The 19,742-nt window shown below is 39.1% G+C and overlaps 1 protein-coding gene across 4 annotated transcripts in view; it reads left to right on the forward strand.

Annotated features, from left to right (window-relative positions):
* LOC144643700 (uncharacterized) overlaps nucleotides 1-19,742 on the forward strand; it is a 37,327-nt gene that overhangs the window by 6,897 nt on the left and 10,688 nt on the right. The window contains exons 1-3 of one of the 4 annotated variants that reach the window (XM_078503037.1): nucleotides 2,755-2,801; nucleotides 5,839-5,885; nucleotides 15,568-15,760. The exons of 1 other annotated variant lie outside the window; for it this stretch is intronic. In XM_078503037.1, coding sequence (XP_078359163.1) covers nucleotides 15,578-15,760 — 183 coding nt within the window. In that variant the 5' untranslated portion in view covers nucleotides 2,755-2,801; nucleotides 5,839-5,885; nucleotides 15,568-15,577. Of the gene's footprint in view, nucleotides 1-2,724; nucleotides 2,802-4,188; nucleotides 4,281-5,838; nucleotides 5,886-15,567; nucleotides 15,761-19,742 lie in introns of those variants that run through there. 2 more of the 4 variants (XM_078503030.1, XM_078503046.1) reach the window with 2 other exon arrangements.

Raw genomic sequence — 19,742 nt, forward strand, 5'->3', positions numbered from 1 at the left:
CCACTTTTTTCGGGTACTGTACGTTTCTTGATCATAAAGAAACACAATGTCAGCCTTTTGAATGGTCAGCCAAAGGAACAGTGCTTTCCTCTTAATAGAAGAAAACCTGTGTGAAACAGACGGACGGATAACTCTGGTCGAAGAAGAAGTTAATAAACTCAAAATAGCCGTTAGAAGCACTGATTCAAATAAGCAAAGCTAAATCATCTTTTCGCAAAACTTATCTTGCAAAAACAACACTGCTAAATCAACACTGCTAATTCCAATTCGATCGGGAACAGTGGATGAAGATCTAGAGCCATCCTGTGGAAGTGCCACTGCAAATTCCCATTTATTTCTTATTTTACTCTATCTAGAAACGTTCGAATACGTGCGCAGGTAAAATCAAAATCAAATGCTTCACGGCCTCCATCAAAGCCTGGAGACTCGTTCTAACTACCTTCAAGTGTTCCCTAAGTTCATTAAATGCTATGCAAAGAAAACACCAAAATGTGATTTTCCCATTGCACAGCACATGAACGCCTTCGGACAGGCTTTAAAAAAACATCTGAATGAAAACCATGGTCTTCTGGCTAATCTGATCAAAGGAATCAAACCTCCCGTGCCGACTACCGTGACACAAAGAAAGTATATTCGCAGTGTATAAATTCGGGTAATTACCGTGGAACTGCTGTTTGGATCAAAATATTATTCATCCAGTTTTGACATTTCCGGGTCATTTGCAGTGCTTGCTTGAAACCCGGCCTGATTCTCATAATAATGTATCAGAATAATTAATGACAAGAAATAAATAAATACACTCAAAGCTATTGATTTTATTGATTTATTTTTAAACCTATTACGAAACAAGAATTGCAAATTAGAGAAATCATGGCAGCATCAATTTAGATATTTATGTTGGTCGTGTGATTATCACCAGGGCATCTGCGCTTATTTTTTATTATATAAACTGCAGTGGTATAGCGAGTAGTAGCAAATCGAGAAAAATTGTATCACACGTGTGGATAAATATGATATCCACACGTGTGATATCATTTTTGACCACTCAGCTCGTATAGTTTCGGAAAAGTTCGGAAAATGTTCGGAATCATTTGTACGTCCTTCGGACAGCATTTTGTAAATCTTCGGAAATCTTCGGAAAATGGTCGGAAATCTTCGGAAAATCGTCAAAACATCGTAATTAGTAGGTTTATATAATAAACAGTATAACACATGGTTGCTTGAAATTTATCTTCTCGTGTTCAAAACTGATATCTCACTCGTTCGCCGCGCTTACTCGTGAGCTACCGATTTGAACACTCCAAGATCAATTTTTATATCTCTGCGCAACCGTGTATTATCCTCTTTATTATTCCACTATTGCGCCATTTTACCATATTAGGGCAAAAGAACGCGCAAAATATGCCACGTTATTACACAGCAGAACAGGGCAAAAATACGGGCGGCCAAAACAAAGTGGAAAAATTAGTGGAATAATAAATTCCTTATTCGATGGTTTAACATACATGTGTTATACGAGCGGACATTTTGCTCATTGCTCGTATTATATGTTAAACCATCGAATAAGGTGTATATATCGCACCGCTAACTGATAATAAAGCCCTTAATTGTTTGTACAATAAAGCGCGTAAGCCTATAACCGAAAACCTCCCAAACTCTCTTCGGGTTGGAACCACAATCCGCTAAAACTAACTTTCCACTTGCCTCAGCTGCTATTAAGATGCTTTTGTAGCATGTCTCGAAAGTTAAAAGAGGTAATTAAAACCAGATTCGATGTTTCGCATTTTATTTGTTTCAGGAGGAAGGGCGAATACCCACACTTTGTGGTAATTTGAGCTCCTTTTGTTAGCAAGCTTTTGTCTTCATAGTTCCCCTTCAAAAATATGTTAACGAACTAAAAAATGGGCCGTCTTCAACCTCGCCGCATGTACAATAAAACTTGAATAGGTTAGCAGAAAGGCAATTGCAATGCTCCCGGGAAACCTAAGTCCAACAGTGGAATTCCAAAGCCAAGTGGCGAACTAGTATTATGAGTCTTGTCAATGCTTAAAAGATAGGCTGTTTATAACTTAGCTTCAAATTTTCTAAATTACATGTTCAATACGACCAATGGTTTGAGACATTATACAAAAAGAGCATTCGTTATGCAAAACAGCTATATCACTCAATGTGTTTGCTTGTAAAGTTGCTCCTGGAAATTTGGCTTAAATTGTTAGTAATACGTCAACTGCCTTCTTTTTGTTTTATTATTCATTAGTTTTCTTATTTAAGTTGTGGGCTTTCTGTAAAGAAGCTTTTAGCTAAGTGGAGTGCCACGTTAAATAAAGTTCTCTTATCTTATCTTTATCTTATGCCGGAGAAGCTAGACGCCAAAAATAATAAATGAGGCATATAATCATAAATTGGTTTCAAAAAAGGACGATTTTGTAAACAATTCTTACATTTACTTCACGAAGATCAATTTAAGTAGCAAGAATTCACTGTTCTCGGCCGTTTAGATGCTGGAACGTGGGTAATTTCGATACAAATTGCAAAGCTAAAAACAGTAAAATGAAAGGAAATCGATAGCATGACTACGAAGCAATTATTGACGAGTAAAGCATAATTGATCAAAGCGCTCACTTATCAACAGTTTGGTCGATACGTGTTGAAAAGAATGCAAATTTGCCCCTTTTGAATAGTCATTGCCAGGTCTCCGAAATATAATTTAAGAATCTTTTAATTGATTCAGTTACACTTCGCATATGCTAAACCCTAGGATCTACTAAACAGCAAGCGAACAACCCTTAAGACCAAGACTGGTAAGTTTACAATGACATTGATGTCGTTTTATGAACAGTTATTTGAAGACATTCATGTCCATAAAATCAAAATTTGAGCTCGAAGTATACAGACATTCGGAGATCCTATTTACTAAGTTAAAGTTAAAGACGCACTCGGATCAACGCGCACTTTTATAATTGTCGGAGCTCACGCGGTTTCCGTAGCATGAAGAGATTAGAAGTATTGCAACTCCTCTTGGATGGAATGCTAGTGCATTTCGAGTTACTCCTCAGCATTGTTCCAGGTTTTCCGCCGCCGGGTACGCCTTTATACTCTTGCATTGGGTGAGGCAAAGCACTGTGAGAGTGAAGCGTCTTGCCCTACACAACACAATGCCCCGGCGAACTATTTTACCATCACATTTCCCAAACTATTTGGCCACGATGTTATCCCTTGCCAGTGCAAATTTTCTAGCCTATCGATAAAACTTGCCATTCATGAGACCTTGAAAATAATTGCATTTTCCCTTAATACTTAATCTGACCGTTTGTCGACAAAACGCTCGTTTGGTTTGAGCCAGCTTCCCAAATTCCTGTCTTCCCTTTGTTTCCATAAGATCTTCTTGTCGCATGCCTCGAAAGTGAAAAGTGACAAAATTAGATTCGGGTTTATGCAATTTATTGGTTTCGTTAGAAGGGAAAAACATATCCAGATCAATTGGTTTCTCCATCGGTTAGCAAGCTTTTGACTTCGCATGCAGTTCTCAATCACATCGTAAACCTTTCTAAACATGTTAGCCGCCAAAGGATTGAGCTATCTTCAACCACAATGAAACTTAACCAGGTTAAATGATTAGGCTATTGAACTGTCGTGGAAACCTACGCAGTCGAACAGGAAAATTGCAAAGCCAAGTGGAGATCAGTGAATGACATTAAATTTTTATTTACGATACTTATAATTATTTTGTAGCTAACAGAAAGAATATCCAAAAACTGAAAAAAAGGACTTTCGCCCAAAATCGTTAGATAAAGAGTTTCTGATACCTCAGCTTATGTTGACACGGACAATAATATGAAATAGGTTGAAATTTGCACGGAATTGTTTATATATAATGGTTCTAACTTGCCTTTATTGAATGCAAGTGATAAAATTACAAGAACTTCATTTCTGTTTTCTTTCTTTGTATCCGATTAATATCTGTTACTTAGCCCATCGTCGTTTTAGGAATGTTTGATTTGAGGGCGATGCGAGACACTTTATTTTTGCATACGCCATATGAGCAGAGTGTATAAAAAAACACCGTTAAGTTATCGCATTTTAAAGCCCGTATTGCAAAAATAAATTATTCTCTATAAAAAAAAGCTGCTCGTGCCCGCTCTAGGCTATCGGATACCTTGTTGGCGCGGTAATTATTTTCCCTCGCCAAACAGTTTTAAGCAAAATCTACCGAAAGCGTGAATCACTCTTCACACCCCCAAAATCCACCATACAGTCAAAGATCCTTTAGAGGAAGACTGGTAAGTTTTCGATGACCGTTTTGTCGCCGTTATATGAAAGGGTGATTGCAGACGTTCTTGTCGATGAAATCAAAATTTTAGGAGAATGAAATGCATACATTCGGTGCTATCACTTAATGCTAAAGCCTAAGTCACATTGGGGCCAACAGGCGCATAATGTCTGAACTCATCTGGTTTCCGTTGCATGAAGCGACCAGGGGTGCATTTCGTTTATTTTTTCAAGGAGGAGAAAAACATACCCAGAACATTTGGTTTCTCTCTTGGTTAGCAAGCTTTTGTCTTCGCAAACAGTTTTCTATTGCATCCTTAACCTTTCCAAACATGTTTACCGCCAAAAGATCGAGTTATAGTCAACCAAAGTGAAACTTAAAGAGGTAAATTAGGCCACTGAAATTTGTGGAAACCTCTGCAGTCGAACAGTGAAATTGCAAAGCCAAGTGGATATCAGTGAATTATATTAAATTGTGAGTGTTAGGTGAACGATTTATGATACTAATTGAAATGTAGCTAAAGGATTAAAACTTAAAGTGAAGCCGAAAAGAGGACCCCTCTGTGAAATTCTGTTCGCCGAAGCCAAGAAAGTCAGTTACTGAACATCATAATGATATGGGAAAACCTCATTTGCATATACTTTCAACACACATTAATTAACATACGCGACTACAAAAACTAGTTTCGTCGAATTCTGTTAAGAATTTTAAAATGTATGATTAATTTTTAATTTTTAATTTTCGATCGATGGGCTTTTTCTTACCAAGCTTTTGTCATCATAGTTTCCGATCTAAATATGTTAACCAACAAAGGATTGGGCCGTCTTCAACCTCGCCGCATGTACAATAAAACTTGAAAAGGTGAGCAGAAAGGCAATTGCAATGCTCCCGGGAAACCTAAGTCCAACAGTGGAATTCCAAAGCCAAGTGGCGAACTAGTATTATGAGTCTTGTCAATGCTTTGAAAGATAGTCTGCATATAACTTAGCTTCAAATTTTCTAAATTACATTTTTAATACGACGAATGGTTTGGGACATTCTACAAAAAAGTGGTCATTATACAATACAACTATATCCCTCCAATGTGTTTGCTTGTAAAGTTGCTCTTGGGCACTTAATTTAATTGGTTGAAATTGTTAGTAATATGTCAACTGCCTTCATATGCCGGAGAAGCGAGACGCCAAGAATAGTAAATGAGGCATATAATCATGAATTGGTTTCAAAAAGAGACGATGTGGTAAACAATTCTTACATTTACTTCACGAAGATCAATTTAAGTAGCAAGAATTCACTGTTCTCGGCCGTTTAGATGCTGGAACGTGGGTAATTTCGATACAAATTGCAAAGCTAAAAACAGGAAAATGAAAGTAAATCGATAGCATGACTACGATGCAATTATTGACGAGTAAAGCATAATTGATCAAAGTGCTCCCTTATCAACAGTTTGGTTAATATTACGTTTTGAAAACAATGCAAATTTGCCTCTTTTGAATAGTTATTGCCAGGTCTCCGAAATATAATTTAAGAATCTTTTAATTAATTTACACTTCGCATATGCTAAACCCTAGGACTGATGTACTAAACACCAAGCGAACAACCCTTAAGTCCAAGTCTGGTAAGTTTACAATGACGTTGATGTCGTTTTATGAACGGTTATTCATGTCCATAAAATCAATATTTGAGCTCGAAGTACACAGACATTTGGAGATACTATTTACTAAGTTAAAGTTAAAGCTGCACTCGGATCAACGCGCACTTTTAAAATTGTCGGAGCCCATCCGGTTTTCGTAGCATGAAGAGATTAGAAGTATTGCAACTCCTCTTGGATGGAATGCTAGTGCATTGCAAGTTACTACTCAGCATTTTTCCAGGTTTTCCGCCGCCCGGTACGCCTTTATACTCTTGCATTGGGTAGAGCGAAGCACTGTGAGAGTGAAGCGTCTTGCCCGAAACAACACAGTGACCACGGCGAACTATTCTACCATCACTTTTCCCAAACTATTTGGCCACGATATTATCCCTTGCCAGTGCAAATTTTCGAGCCTATTGATAAAACTTGCCATTGATGAGACTTTGAAAACAAAGGCATTTTCGCTTAATATTTAACCTGACCGTTGGCCGACAAAACGCTCGTTTGGTTTGAGCCAGCTTCCCAAATTCCTGTCTTCCCTTTGTTTCCATAAGATCTTCTTGTGGCATGTCTCGAAAATGAAAAGTGACAAAATTAGATTCGGTTTTGGGCAATTTATTGATTTCGTTAGAAGGGTAAAACATATCCAGAACAATTGGTTTCTCCATCGGTTAGCAAGCTTTTGACTTCGCATGCAGTTCTCAATCACATCGTAAACCTTTCTAAAAATGTTAGCCGCCAAAGGATTGAGCTATCTTCAACCACAATGAAACTTAACCAGGTTAAATGATTAGGCCATTGAACTGTCGTGGAAACTACGCAGTCGAACAGGAAAATTGCAAAGCCAAGTGGAGATCAGTGAGTGATATTAAGTTTTGATTTACGATACTTATAATTATTTTGTAGCTAACAGAAAGATCATCCAAAAACTGAAAAAAAGGACTTTCGCCCAAAATCGTTAGATAAAGAGTTTCTGATATCTTAGCTTATGTTGAAACGGTCAATAATATGAAATAGGTTGAAATTTGCACGGAATTGTTTATATTATGATGGTTCTAATTTGCCTTTATTGAATGCAAGTGATAAATTTACAAGAACATAATTTTTGCTTTCTTTCTTTGTATCCGATTATTATGTGTTACTCAGCCCACCGTCGTTGTAGGAATGTTTGAATTGGGGGCGATTCGAGACACTTTATTTTTGCACAGCGTCATATCAACAGCATGTATGAAAAACACCGTTAAGTTATCGCATTTTAAAGCGCGTATTGCAAAAATAAATTATTGCAAGTGCCTGTGATCTAATGCGTACCATTACTTGGTCAGTGGTAAACGTCAAAAAACATTCGACCTCGATGAGTTATATATCTGAGCCCGCGGTATGGTCATGTGATACTAGTCAGCTTATACCTTGTATTGACAGCTGTCAATTGACCATAACATGGATATCCAATATCAAGGATGTAAGCTCTCGGGTGCTTACCATTTGTAAGAAAAATCCGGTTGGTGCGACCGTTGCATAATGGTAAGCGATTTTCCGAATATGCCGACCAACTGGATGAGATTTCGCTTACCATTATTCTACCAGGCGTTCCATCCCGCTCGCTCGATCAAGTGCCAAATTCAGTGTTGTTTTCTGTCGATATAGCTGAATATTTTGAGGTAGAAAACAAACTTTTCGACGAATAAGATGGGCTGATGCTGTTTACTGCCGTCAGCTGTTCCATGAGACGCGATTTAAACAGAATACAATTATACAAGGTTATTTTGAGGTAACTGTTCCCACCTACGCACCGAGTGAATTTCGCAGTCGAGTGAAAATTGGCACGGCCGAGCTAGATCCTGTCCCGAGAAAAAATATGAACACATGAACAATTCCAATGTGGAATACCAGAGGCAGGCAGCTTTTATCTCCTGTTAAAAAAGTGCTGACATTTCTATGGTCGAGGTGAACATACACGTTCTAAATTGTACTAAATTGGTCACAGTGAAGACGCCATATTGTATAAAACACGACTAAAACCGCGCGAAAGTGCTAAAAAGGGCCTGGAAACGGAAGATTCGTTCAAATGGTAAGGAAATTTCCGATGTTCCGTTCCGAACGGAAAAAGTGGAGTACCTCTAGAGGTAGTCCACAATTTCCGAATGGAATTTCCAGAAAATTACCTTACCATTTGACTTCAAACCGAAATTTCCGGATTTTTTGGCTAAATGGTAAGCACCCCTCGTTAACCTTACCAACCGACAAGGCGGAAAAACCGCTGATTGGCTGAGCGAAATGACGTAACATTGCTCGCTCGACGCTAATGCGCTTGCGCGTATTTTTCGAATTTTGATATTCAAGATGGCGGATAAACATGAGGTTCGTTCGTGTGAGTCGAAAAGGTGTCGGTTCTCACTGATCTTTCAAAGCTCTTTCGATTTACTTTATGGGAAAGATTATTATTTATTGGTCATTGACTTTTGCATATTGAGTGGCTTCTAAAGAAGCCGTTTTTGATTGTCGTTTGTTGGAGTTCCACACGATTTTCAGACAAGACAACGTACGGTACCAATGCAGCTTCCAGTGCTCGGCTTTCACCTCGATTTTACGACTTGGTTTTCTCATATCTGTTGAGTAACCGATAGTCACGATGGGATAATTCCTAGAACCGGGTAACAGCTTTCTGCTAGATCTTCGAAACTTGCTCTTTGAAGAACTGCACATCAAATTTTGAGTCGTTGTTTTCATCATCAGTTTCATCAGGATCGGAATCGTTGTCGTTTCCATCGTCTTCGTCAGTGGCGTCGATTTCATCGTCTTCTCCTGCCAGATATCTATAAAACGATTGGATACAAGACACCTCGTCAGTGAAAAAGGTCAGTATACCTACAGTAAATAATGATTACCTTTTTTAAGTGCGATTTTAATTCTAATTTAACTTCGGAATCGAACTGAATTAACTTTTTCTATTATAAATTAAAAGACTTAGGAGTGTAATTTCTGAGGGTTTTGCATGTTCATCGTAAATACAACAAACCTCTGCAATAATCATCTTGTTATATTTCCAAGTTGGGAAGTCTCCTGTTAGCACCACAAAGTTTTGCTTCAAGTACTGACTCAGCTCAGGAGCTTCATTAAGTAGGTGATTCATAGCACTGCGATAATTGGCCACACTTTTTAGATTTTGTTCGAACTCATCTATTAATGCTTAGCAGCTCTAACTCATGTCTGGCTTTATCTGAGTATACTCTAAAAACATTCAGAAGTGGAAACAATACCAGAATAATAATGGATTTCATTCAATTTTAAATCACAGTCTTTGAATGCTTTCTTGGGGACCTACATGTATCACTAAAAAAATGTATGTACTATTCTCTAGCCCTGCTTTTTAACTTTCATACAAGGGAATATCGTTGGAGGTTATGTCAAGTGTTGCAGCAATTTAATGTTTAGAACATGTGGCAATTATTATGATCATTTTTATTGCCCAATAAAGAACTATAAATTCATTAAGATATGGTTTGTAAGACCAGTCAGAATAATTACAAAAAGTGAGCAAAGTTTTATCATTTATACTCATAGCTGGACTAGATTATTTTAATTAAATGTAAGTAACACTTGGTTGCTATTCAGGTGCTGAGCATCAAGTCCAAGGGGCATAGTATCTTGTCCAGCACCTAATGCAGTAGTGCTTTGCTATAGAGAACACAACTAATTTTTTTTTCCTTTTAACCTTAGATTTTCACAGCTTTGCTTCACAGTGGTCATGTCCAATCTTCTGTGCTCTATTGACAAGGTGCTCAGGTAGCTTGACACAAAGTAGTCATGAAGGGTGGAAGAAAAATTTTCCAGAATTGATTTCACGTCTATTCCTCCTCTGCACTGCTTGACAACACCATTTTTCATGGTCACTGGGACTGTCCGATGGAGCTTGTTGATGTCAGGTGGCAAGGATACAGCTGGTATTTTCTCCTGCACATCTAACAACCCTGTGCACATGTGCCAGGCAGTGCTTGTGGTGGTGGTTGTAGGATGATGACATGTGTGAATAAAGTGGATGTCGTCTTCAATTAAGAGCAAGAACTGCTTCTTCTGAAAAGGATCGGAACACTTGTATCTAACATACACATGTAGCACTTAAATATGGTTAACCCAATTGAGTAAAACTACATGTACCATGATTGTAATGATGCTAGATCGAGGGTGAAGGAAAACAATTTAAATTCTTAGGGTTGAAAAATCAAAAACTTGCTTTGTACATGTACATTGTACATGTAGAATACCATGGCCAGCTGTATGATACTTAATGTCTGTTAGCTAATTACATGTATCTTTCACTCAACCAGGATGTCAGTAAGTACTGGGCTATGATTTTTTTCAGGTGTCACTATTCTGAGACCTTTACATCTTTTATCACCACTGCTAAATAAAAAATTGGCTGCCACTTATGTTATTTCAATTTTTCCACTAACATTTGACATAAATTATTTCTTTACTTTGTATCATTAATTTTTGACTCAATAACTTTTTTGAAGAAAGTAAAAATGAAAAAATGAAAAAATGACATTTACAATGTAAGAAAAAATTATTATTATTACTGCCATAGCTTCCATGATTCTCTTCTTGACCTCCTTCTTGTTAGCCTCTGCTAATGCTTTTTCATAGTTCCGAAGAGTTTTCGGATGGCAACTATATCCCTGACATCAGTGAATTGTAACTGGCACCAGACATTTTAAGATTCAGGCCATTTGCCTTTTGCATAGGACAAATTTTCTAAAAAGAAGCTTTGTGTCTTAGTATATTTCTATTGTATGTCTTATGAGGAAGTTCCCTTCCTGAGTGCTTAACCTGGTATAACCTGACCCTGTCAAAACTTTCTTTCAATTTAAACCTAGTCAATTTCAAGCAAGAGCAAAAGTCTTAAGAGTGTAAAGAGTCTAACTGAAAAGAAAGGTATTGTGTTGTCAAAGGGAACTTTTAAACAGTACCAGTTAAGTAATACTGTTGAAAGCTCAACTAGTCCCCAGTGAGCTCATTTCCTTTCCAGTCCATATTGGTGGGTAGAGCTTTTACACTAGTGTGTGCTGCATGTATTTGTACGAGTTAAAAAAGAAAAACGCGAGGAAGGTTAAATAGTACATGTAAGTATAGTTGCAGTCAGTATACCAGCAATAAAATACATCTATTTTGTAATTATATATTTCAAGGAAAATACCTGATTGCGAAAAAAAAAAAACAAACATTGTGAAGTATAGCAACGGTCTTAACTTTTTGCAGCTCCATCCTTTTTATAGAAGGCACCTCCTTGGAGTCATTAAGTATTGCTGTGTATACTTGTTTGAATAAACCAGGAGCGTGATTGTTACAAAACTGCTCCATATCAGTGGGGTCGTACAGATGTGCTCCACCCATTGTGTAATGATGTGCTAGTGCCTTGTGTAATTGGTTAACCAACTTGCTGAATGTTGATTCACCTAAAAATAATTTTCGACCTTATTTACATTCTGTCATAGGGGTGTGATAAATTCCTTGGACTTGAGGACTTTGTTCTATATCATTTGTTAGATGCTGCTTTTACTTGTTTGGTTGAATTTTATACACAGTATTTTTTTAAAAAAACCCAAGCACTATATTGCACATTATAATGTTTTTTTTTATTATATTTACTGGTGTGTCTTTACTCATGAGAAAATAACTGAATTAAAATTTTATAAATAGACATCTTGATTTGACTAAATTCAATTATTGCATCTATTTTCCTTGCTTGATGTTAAGTTATGCTCTTCAATATCTGCCATTTAGAATTACTAGTACAGCATATACCTCCGTTTCTCTCTAAGAGTGTTATTCTCAGCTTTGACCTCATCGATATGTTTTTGTTGCTGGGCATTTTCTTCTTCAAGCTCCTTGTTTTTCTGTTCAGTATCTGCAAATGTTATTGCAATCCTTACTAAATATCTTGTCTTCGGAAACCTATTTATAGTAATAACATTATAGCAATAATAAAAATAATTATAACTTGTAGTATTTCCATTTGTGGTACCAGTCACAGGGTTCTCATTCATTCTTTTCAAGTGAAGTGTAAGGCTACATCTGAATTAAACAACTGCAGTTATAAATGGTGTTTCTATTTATTAAGCTAAAATATTTTTAATCTGGGTAACTACTGAAACAACATCTTGAAAAAGATGCTTGGAAAACCACTTCATTGGGAAACCCATTTAAAAATAAAAGCCATTTAAATTCCACACACCTTTAATGCGGTCATTCAGGTTTGAATTTTCAATACACAACTGTTTTGACCTTTCGAATTTCCTCTTCAGTCTTGCATTTGATCTTTAAGTTTACATTTTCACGCTCCAGACTCTCGATGTGTTTTAGAAGTTCACTCCAGGTAGGGGGATCTTTCGATGAAACCTTCACTGTTTGGGTGTCTTTGCTTTTACTTTTTGAACGTCGACGCTATTACAAAAAAATATTTTCTCGACTTTTGCCCTCTTGTAGAAAAAAGAACGAAATCTTAATGAATTATACACAAAAGCGGACTCGCCTTTCTGGGAGAAATATAGTTTATGTTTCCAGTTATGCGAGTGTCGTTGTCAGCCTGAGTTAAATGTGTTTGACAAATATTTCGGCCTGACAATTAAACACTGAAACAAAACGCTGTGGGCAAGTGGTGAGTCTTCCAGAGCACTTGTCGTCGGGGCCGGAACATGTCGGAAAACAGCAAACATCACGATTTTTCTGTCTTAGCTCTTCGTGATGTCGTACACCAGTGCGTACACAGGGGTACACACTTTCTTAAAACCCGTAGTTAAAGACTCAGTTTTAGCCACACAGGAAATTTTCCCCCAACAATAAATATTTTCGGGCCTTGTTACGAGATTTTCTTTATTCCTCAAAGCTCTAAGAGCCTTCACACAGAACATATTTTAAGCGATGTAAACACAAAAATCTTGCGTTTGTGTTGCAGTTTAGCCGAAAACCGGCTAAATTGATATTGACATTAGCGGCTACACGGCAAAAAGGCGGGAAAATCGTGAGGGAAGCCGGCACAAAATGGCCGTGTCAACGAATACAAGAACAACGACAAGAAATAACTTGAACTCACAAATGTTTATTCATACAAATTAATTCTAAATACAGTACACTAGTTAAGAAAGCGCTTTTAGGAAACGAGTTATTTACAACAATGAGAAAATCGATAACACAAACAACAGCCATCACGATAAACAAGATGAACTGCTTACCGTTCGCTAAACTGCTCATCGAAAGGGAGTGAGGTGATAAAGACAAACGCCAATGTAGACTCCTTCGCCCGTATTTAGATTTCCATCTTTCAAGGGCGTTTAAAAAAAGTCATTGCAACGAAAAAAAAGTCATATTTGATATGTTCTTTGAAAATGTCCAAACTTTCGTCCACGGAGTTCCTGACCTTAACAATTCACGTATGTCCTTAACAAACGGGAAAAACCACGGTCGATTGGGCTCCTGTTGTCATGTACAGCTGTCGCTTCAGTCCTTAGAACAAATGCCAAAACTTTTAGGAAAACTAAGTCCGATTGCCGTCAAAAATGGCCACCCGAAAGTCAAGTGATCGAACTTTGAAATGCAGTGAGAAGCCGCAGTCTCAAACTCATGTAAGCGGTCGTAACTGGTTCCTAAATACGTGGCAAAATGCTATTTGTCGCCCTGCACCGTCCGCCATTTTTAATTCGAAATTGGCGGGATTTTGCACGCGCATGCTCAGTGGTTTTTCCGCCTTGTTTTACCAACCTATTTCTGGCGTATGGCCGCCATGTTGGGGCGACGTCGTCGCTAGGCGCACGCACCTGCGAACCATGCCGCTAGCCAAGATGACCATGAAAAACCAAAAGCATGGTTCTGTTAATTTTTTTTTGGGTATGGGCTCTGCTGTGCGGCCCTTCGGGCCGCTTGGAGCTTCGTTAAAAAGCTTGTTCCTTATCTTATACCAAATCCGAGCCGATCTTTTCGATATAGGATACTGGATTAAAGAGCTTTTTCCTTTTCTTATGCAGGGAATCTGAGCAGATCGGCTGCGAAATTAGAGGGTAGCAAAGGGGGAATCGTGATCCCTTTTCACGCACAAGTTTTGACCAAATTCACGTGTCACGTATCCTTGAAACAGTGAATTCACGGATCGCGTGTCTTTTCTAGCTATTTTCACGTGATAGGGTCTAATTTTTGCCCTGTTTTCACGCGACACGGTCTAATTTTTGTCCTTTTCACGAGTCACGCATAAACCCATTGCTCAGTCTTTTCCGATGGTGAGTTAATTATTTTTGTTTTTAAGAGATTTTATTTACCAAATTAATCCTAACAACAATGTTTAAAACATAACTGCGAAAGCTTATTTAGTTTACGGTAATTTTTAGTAATGTAATCTCAACATCAGTTGTTAAACACATTCAACGAACTTTCCTAACTTAGGTCATTAGAATTTTGCCTGTTTTAAACTTTTTATAAACGTTTCATCGGTATAGATTGAAAACAGTTAGCTCAGCCACGTAGGGCCAGCCTTGGTACCGCAGTTTGAAACGTGGTTTTAGAGAGATTTACCCTGATTTGGCTTTTAGTTAACGGTACGTTACAATACGGAAAAGAGATCAATGTAACGTATTCCCGCGCGCGCTTATCCTGTTTTCTAGCTTTACATTTCGCGAATTAATTATCTCTCTAAAGGGTCTGTCACTGTGCCCCTGACGAGAATGGCAGACTTTCTGAGCTTTCATGACAATCTACTCCGATCCAAGAAAACTTATTAGTGAGCTCACTATTATAAATTCCTTAATTAAGTTAAAATAGTAATTTATCTAAGCGATAAATTTAAATAAAGACAACAGATCACTACTAAGTAAACCACCATAGCCAGTCATTGAGTCTGTTACTTACACAAACATAACTGTTAGGACTTTTCTTTACCATCTAGTCTGTAAACTCTCTAGTCAGTCAGTCTCATGGATGGTTTTCTGCACTTTCGACCTTCGTCTGCTCGGTCTGTTTGTTCAGACCTTTCAAGTGCTGATGCACATGTTTGGCTGTTCACTCGGCAGTTCATTCGAATCGTTGTTTCTGCAGTTTTCATATCCGTTACTTACATGAACAGTAAAAACCGAAATATTAAAACCTATAGAGTTCCGGAACTTTTTGGTTTTAATATCATAAATGACATGCCACAGCGTTGGAACTATTCCTTCGCTTATGAAAATCAAAATGACAAAAAGCCACCCCCAGTTTAAAATTATTTAATTTAAAAGCGCTTTATCGTTTCGTCTGCAGCGCAGGATAAAAACTGTAAACGTGAAGTTTATTTCGATATGGCGAAAGACAAATCAATAACATTACAACAAAAAATCATTCTCGGTCTCAGAGTTTTGGCTTAATTTGAAGCTCTTTGAGTCATGACTCGTGAAGGTTAGCTATGAAGCTTTATGAGTCTCGGACTCGGATTATTAGACAGATACCTAAATCCCGTCCTATGCCTGCCCGCCTATCATACCTTCGGGTTAAATACAGGCCCATCGTATCTTTGTAACGGGCCTTACCACTTATATATCACTGTAACAGGCCCGCGCATAAGATAATCTCCCCTTTACCTGCATCCACTCTCGACGAACCTCTCAGTTGCCATAATATAATGCAAGTTGCATCTCTTTTCTTTCAGCCAGTCGATAATGCGTCCACTAATGATTTTGCTCATCGCTTACATCACCTTGAGTTGCTGCTATGTCAGTGGGGTTGACGTGGAACACCCTGCAGCTTATGACAGAGTTGTTGAATGTCTTTCACTTGGTACTCATTCTCTCCGCCCTAAAGAACATCCAGCAGGGCCAACCTTATTCTGTCATGGTTTTAAGGTTTGAGTCTAATTTTTCAGGCATATCAAGAAGTCCGATCACTCCTTGAATGGATGTAATCCTGTAATATTATGCCACGCTGTTCTCTGTCAAGTAGGAATTACCGATGTCATTGCCCAGTGTTATTTTAGAGCCCTGATAACGATCCCCTTTATGACGAAGTCCCCTGTAAAACGAATGATATTTCTTGGCCCGACGAAAATTATGATAAAATATATGGGACGGAACCCCGATTTAACTAATAAGAAATTTCCGTCACAGCAAACCCTAGCCTCCCACGCAGTCGTTCTTTGGGGCGATCGTGTTTCACTCCTCCCCACGAACGTTTGTGGGGAGGAGTGAAACACGATCGCCCCAAAGAACGACTGCGTGGGAGGCTAAGCGAACCCCGATTTAACGAATAAATGTCATCACGCCGGCGACTGAATTTGGATGCAAAGCAGATCAACAGATCAGAGATGAAGATGCTCTAATGCTCTTATATTCCATTTCTGACTATAGCTCATTGTACCGCAGTCAAAAGCATGGGTCGGAGCCAAAATGGCGTCAAAATTTGACAAAAAGCAGCATCTTTAATTGGTAATGGTCCCATGATAACCGTCACGAATACAGATAGACACATCACGAATAAAGTACTTAAAATACCAATAGTGCCAGTAGTGCCTGCTGTACCAATAGTACCTGTAGCACCTGTAAAACCTTTAGTACCAGTAGTACCAGTAGTACCAGTAGTACCAGTAGTACATGTAGTACCAATAGTACCTGTAGTACCAGTAGTACCAGTGGTACCTGTAGTACCAGTAGTACTAGTAGTACCAGTAGTACCTGTAGTACCAATAGAACCTGTAGTACCAGTAGTACCAGTGGTACCAGTAGTACCAGTAGTACCAGTAGTACCAGTAGTACCAGTAGTACCAGTAGTACTAGTAGTAACTGTAGTACTGGTAGTACCAGTAGCACCAGTAGTACTTGTAGTATTAGTAGTACTAGTAGTACTAGTAGTACCTGTAGTACCGGTAGTACTGGTAGTACCAGTAGTACTAGTAGTACCTGTAGTACTTGTAGTACCAGTAGTACCTGTAGTACCTGTAGTACTGGTGGTACTGGAAGTACTGGTAGTACCAGTAGTACCTGTAGTACCTGTAGTACCTGTAGTACTGGTAGTCCCAGTAGTACTAGTAGTACCTGTAGTACCTGTAGTACTGGTAGTACCAGTAGTACCTGTAGTACTGGTAGTACCAGTAGTACCAGTAGTACCAGTAGTACCTGTAGTACCGGTAGTACTGGTAGTCCCAGTAGTACCTGTAGTACCTGTAGTCCCAGTAGTACCTGTAGTACTGGTACTACTGGTAGTACCTGTAGTACCTGTAGTACTGGTAGTACTGGTAGTACTGGTAGTACCTGTAGTACTGGTAGTACTGGTAATACTGGTAGTACTGGTAGTACCTGTAGTACCTGTAGTACCTGTAGTACCTGTAGTACTGGTAGTACCAGTAGTACCTGTAGTACTGGTAGACCCAGTAGTACCTGTAGTACCTGTAGTCCCAGTAGTACCTGTAGTACTGGTAGTACTGGTAGTACCTGTAGTACTGGTAGTACCAGTAGTACTGGTAGTACTGGTAGTACCTGTAGTACCTGTAGTACCTGTAGTACTGTTAGTACCAGTAGTACCTGTAGTACTGGTAGTACCAGTAGTACCAGTAGTACCTGTAGTACCGGTAGTACTGGTAGAACTGGTAGTACCTGTAGTACCTGTAGTACCTGTAGTACTGGTAGTACCAGTAGTACCTGTAGTACTGGTAGTACCAGTAGTACCAGTAGTACCTGTAGTACCGGTAGTACTGGTAGTCCCAGTAGTACCTGTAGTACCTGTAGTACCTGTAGTACCGGTAGTACCAGTGGTACCTGTAGTACTGGTAGTACCAGTAGTACCTGTAGTACTGGTAGTACCAGTAGTACCTGTAGTACCGGTAGTACTGGTAGTCCCAGTAGTACCTGTAGTACCTGTAGTACTGGTAGTACCAGTAGTACTAGTAGTACCTGTAGTACCTGTAGTACTGGTGGTCCCAGTAGTACCTGTAGTACCTGTAGTACCAGTAGTACCAGTAGTACCTGTAGTACTGGTAGTACCAGTAGTACCTGTAGTACCTGTAGTACTGGTAGTACTGGTAGTACCTGTAGTACCTGTAGTACCTGTAGTACCGGTAGTACTGGTAGTCCCAGTAGTACCTGTAGTACCAGTAGTACCAGTAGTCCCTGTAGTACTTGTAGTACCAGTAGTACCTGTGTTACCTGTAGTACTGGTAGTACCAGTAGTACCTGTAGTACCAGTAGTACCAGTAGTACCAGTAATACCTGTAGTACCAGTAGTACCTGTAGTACCTGTAGTACCTGTAGTACCTGTAGTACCTGTAGTACCTGTAGTACCTGTAGTACCAGTAGTACCAGTAGTACCAGTAGTCCCTGTAGTACTTGGAGTACCAGTAGTACCTGTAGTACCTACAGGTACTACTAGGACTACTGGTACTACAGGTACCACTAGTACTACTAGTACTACAGGTACTACTGGTACTACAGATACCACTGGTACTATTGGTACTATAGGTACTACTGGTACTACAGGTACTACTTGTACTACTGGTACTACAGGTACTACTGGTACTACTTGCACTACTGGTACTACTGGTACTACAGGTACTACTGGAACTACTGGTACTACTGGAACTGCTGGTACTACTGGTCCTACTGGTACTACCAGTACTACTGGTACTACTGGTACTACTGGTACTTCTGGTACTACTAGTACTACTGCTACTACTAGTACTACTGGTACTACAGGTACCACTGGTACTATTGGTACTACTAGTACTACTGGTACTACAGGTACTATAGGTACTACTGGTACTACTGGTACTACAGGTACTATAGGTACTACTGGTACTACTGGTACTACAGGTACTATAGGTACTACTGGTACTACTGGTACTACAGGTACCACTGGTACTACTGGTACTACAGGTACTACAGGTACTACTGGTACTACAGGTACTATAGGCACTACTGGTACTACTGGTACTACTGGTACTACAGGTACTACTGGTACTACTGGTACTATAGGCACTACTGGTACTACTGGTACTACTGGTACTACAGGTACTACAGGTACTATAGGCACTATAGGTACTACTGGTACTACTGGTACTACTGGTACTACAGGTACTATAGGTACTACTGGTACTACTGGTACTACAGGTACTATAGGTACTACTGGTACTACTGGTACTACAGGTACTATAAGTACTACTGGTACTACTGGTACTACAGGTACTATAGGTACTACTGGTACTACTGGTACTACAGGTACCACTGGTACTACTGGTACTACAGGTACTACAGGTACTACTGGTACTACAGGTACTATAGGCACTACTGGTACTACTGGTACTACTGGTACTACAGGTACTACAGGTACTATAGGCACTACAGGTACTACTAGTACTACTGGTACTACTGGTACTACAGGTACTATAGGCACTACTGGTACTACAGGTACTACTGGTACTACAGGTACTACTGGTACTACAGGTACTGCTGGTACTACTAGTACTACTGGTACTACTAGTACTACTGGTACTACAGGTACTATAGGTACTACTGGTACTACTGGTACTACAGGTACTATAGGTACTACTGGTACTACTGGTACTACAGGTACCACTGGTACTACTGGTACTACAGGTACTACAGGTACTACTGGTACTACAGGTACTATAGGCACTACTGGTACTACTGGTACTACTGGTACTACTGGTACTACAGGTACTACTGGTACTACTGGTACTATAGGCACTACTGGTACTACTGGTACTACTGGTACTACAGGTACTACAGGTACTATAGGCACTACAGGTACTACTGGTACTACTGGTACTACTGGTACTACAGGTACTATAGGTACTACTGGTACTACTGGTACTACAGA

The sequence above is a fragment of the Oculina patagonica genome, chromosome 1 (assembly GCF_052425735.1).
Source record: "Oculina patagonica isolate OP01 chromosome 1, crgOcupat, whole genome shotgun sequence".
In the NCBI taxonomy this organism is placed as follows: Eukaryota; Metazoa; Cnidaria; class Anthozoa; order Scleractinia; family Oculinidae; genus Oculina; species Oculina patagonica.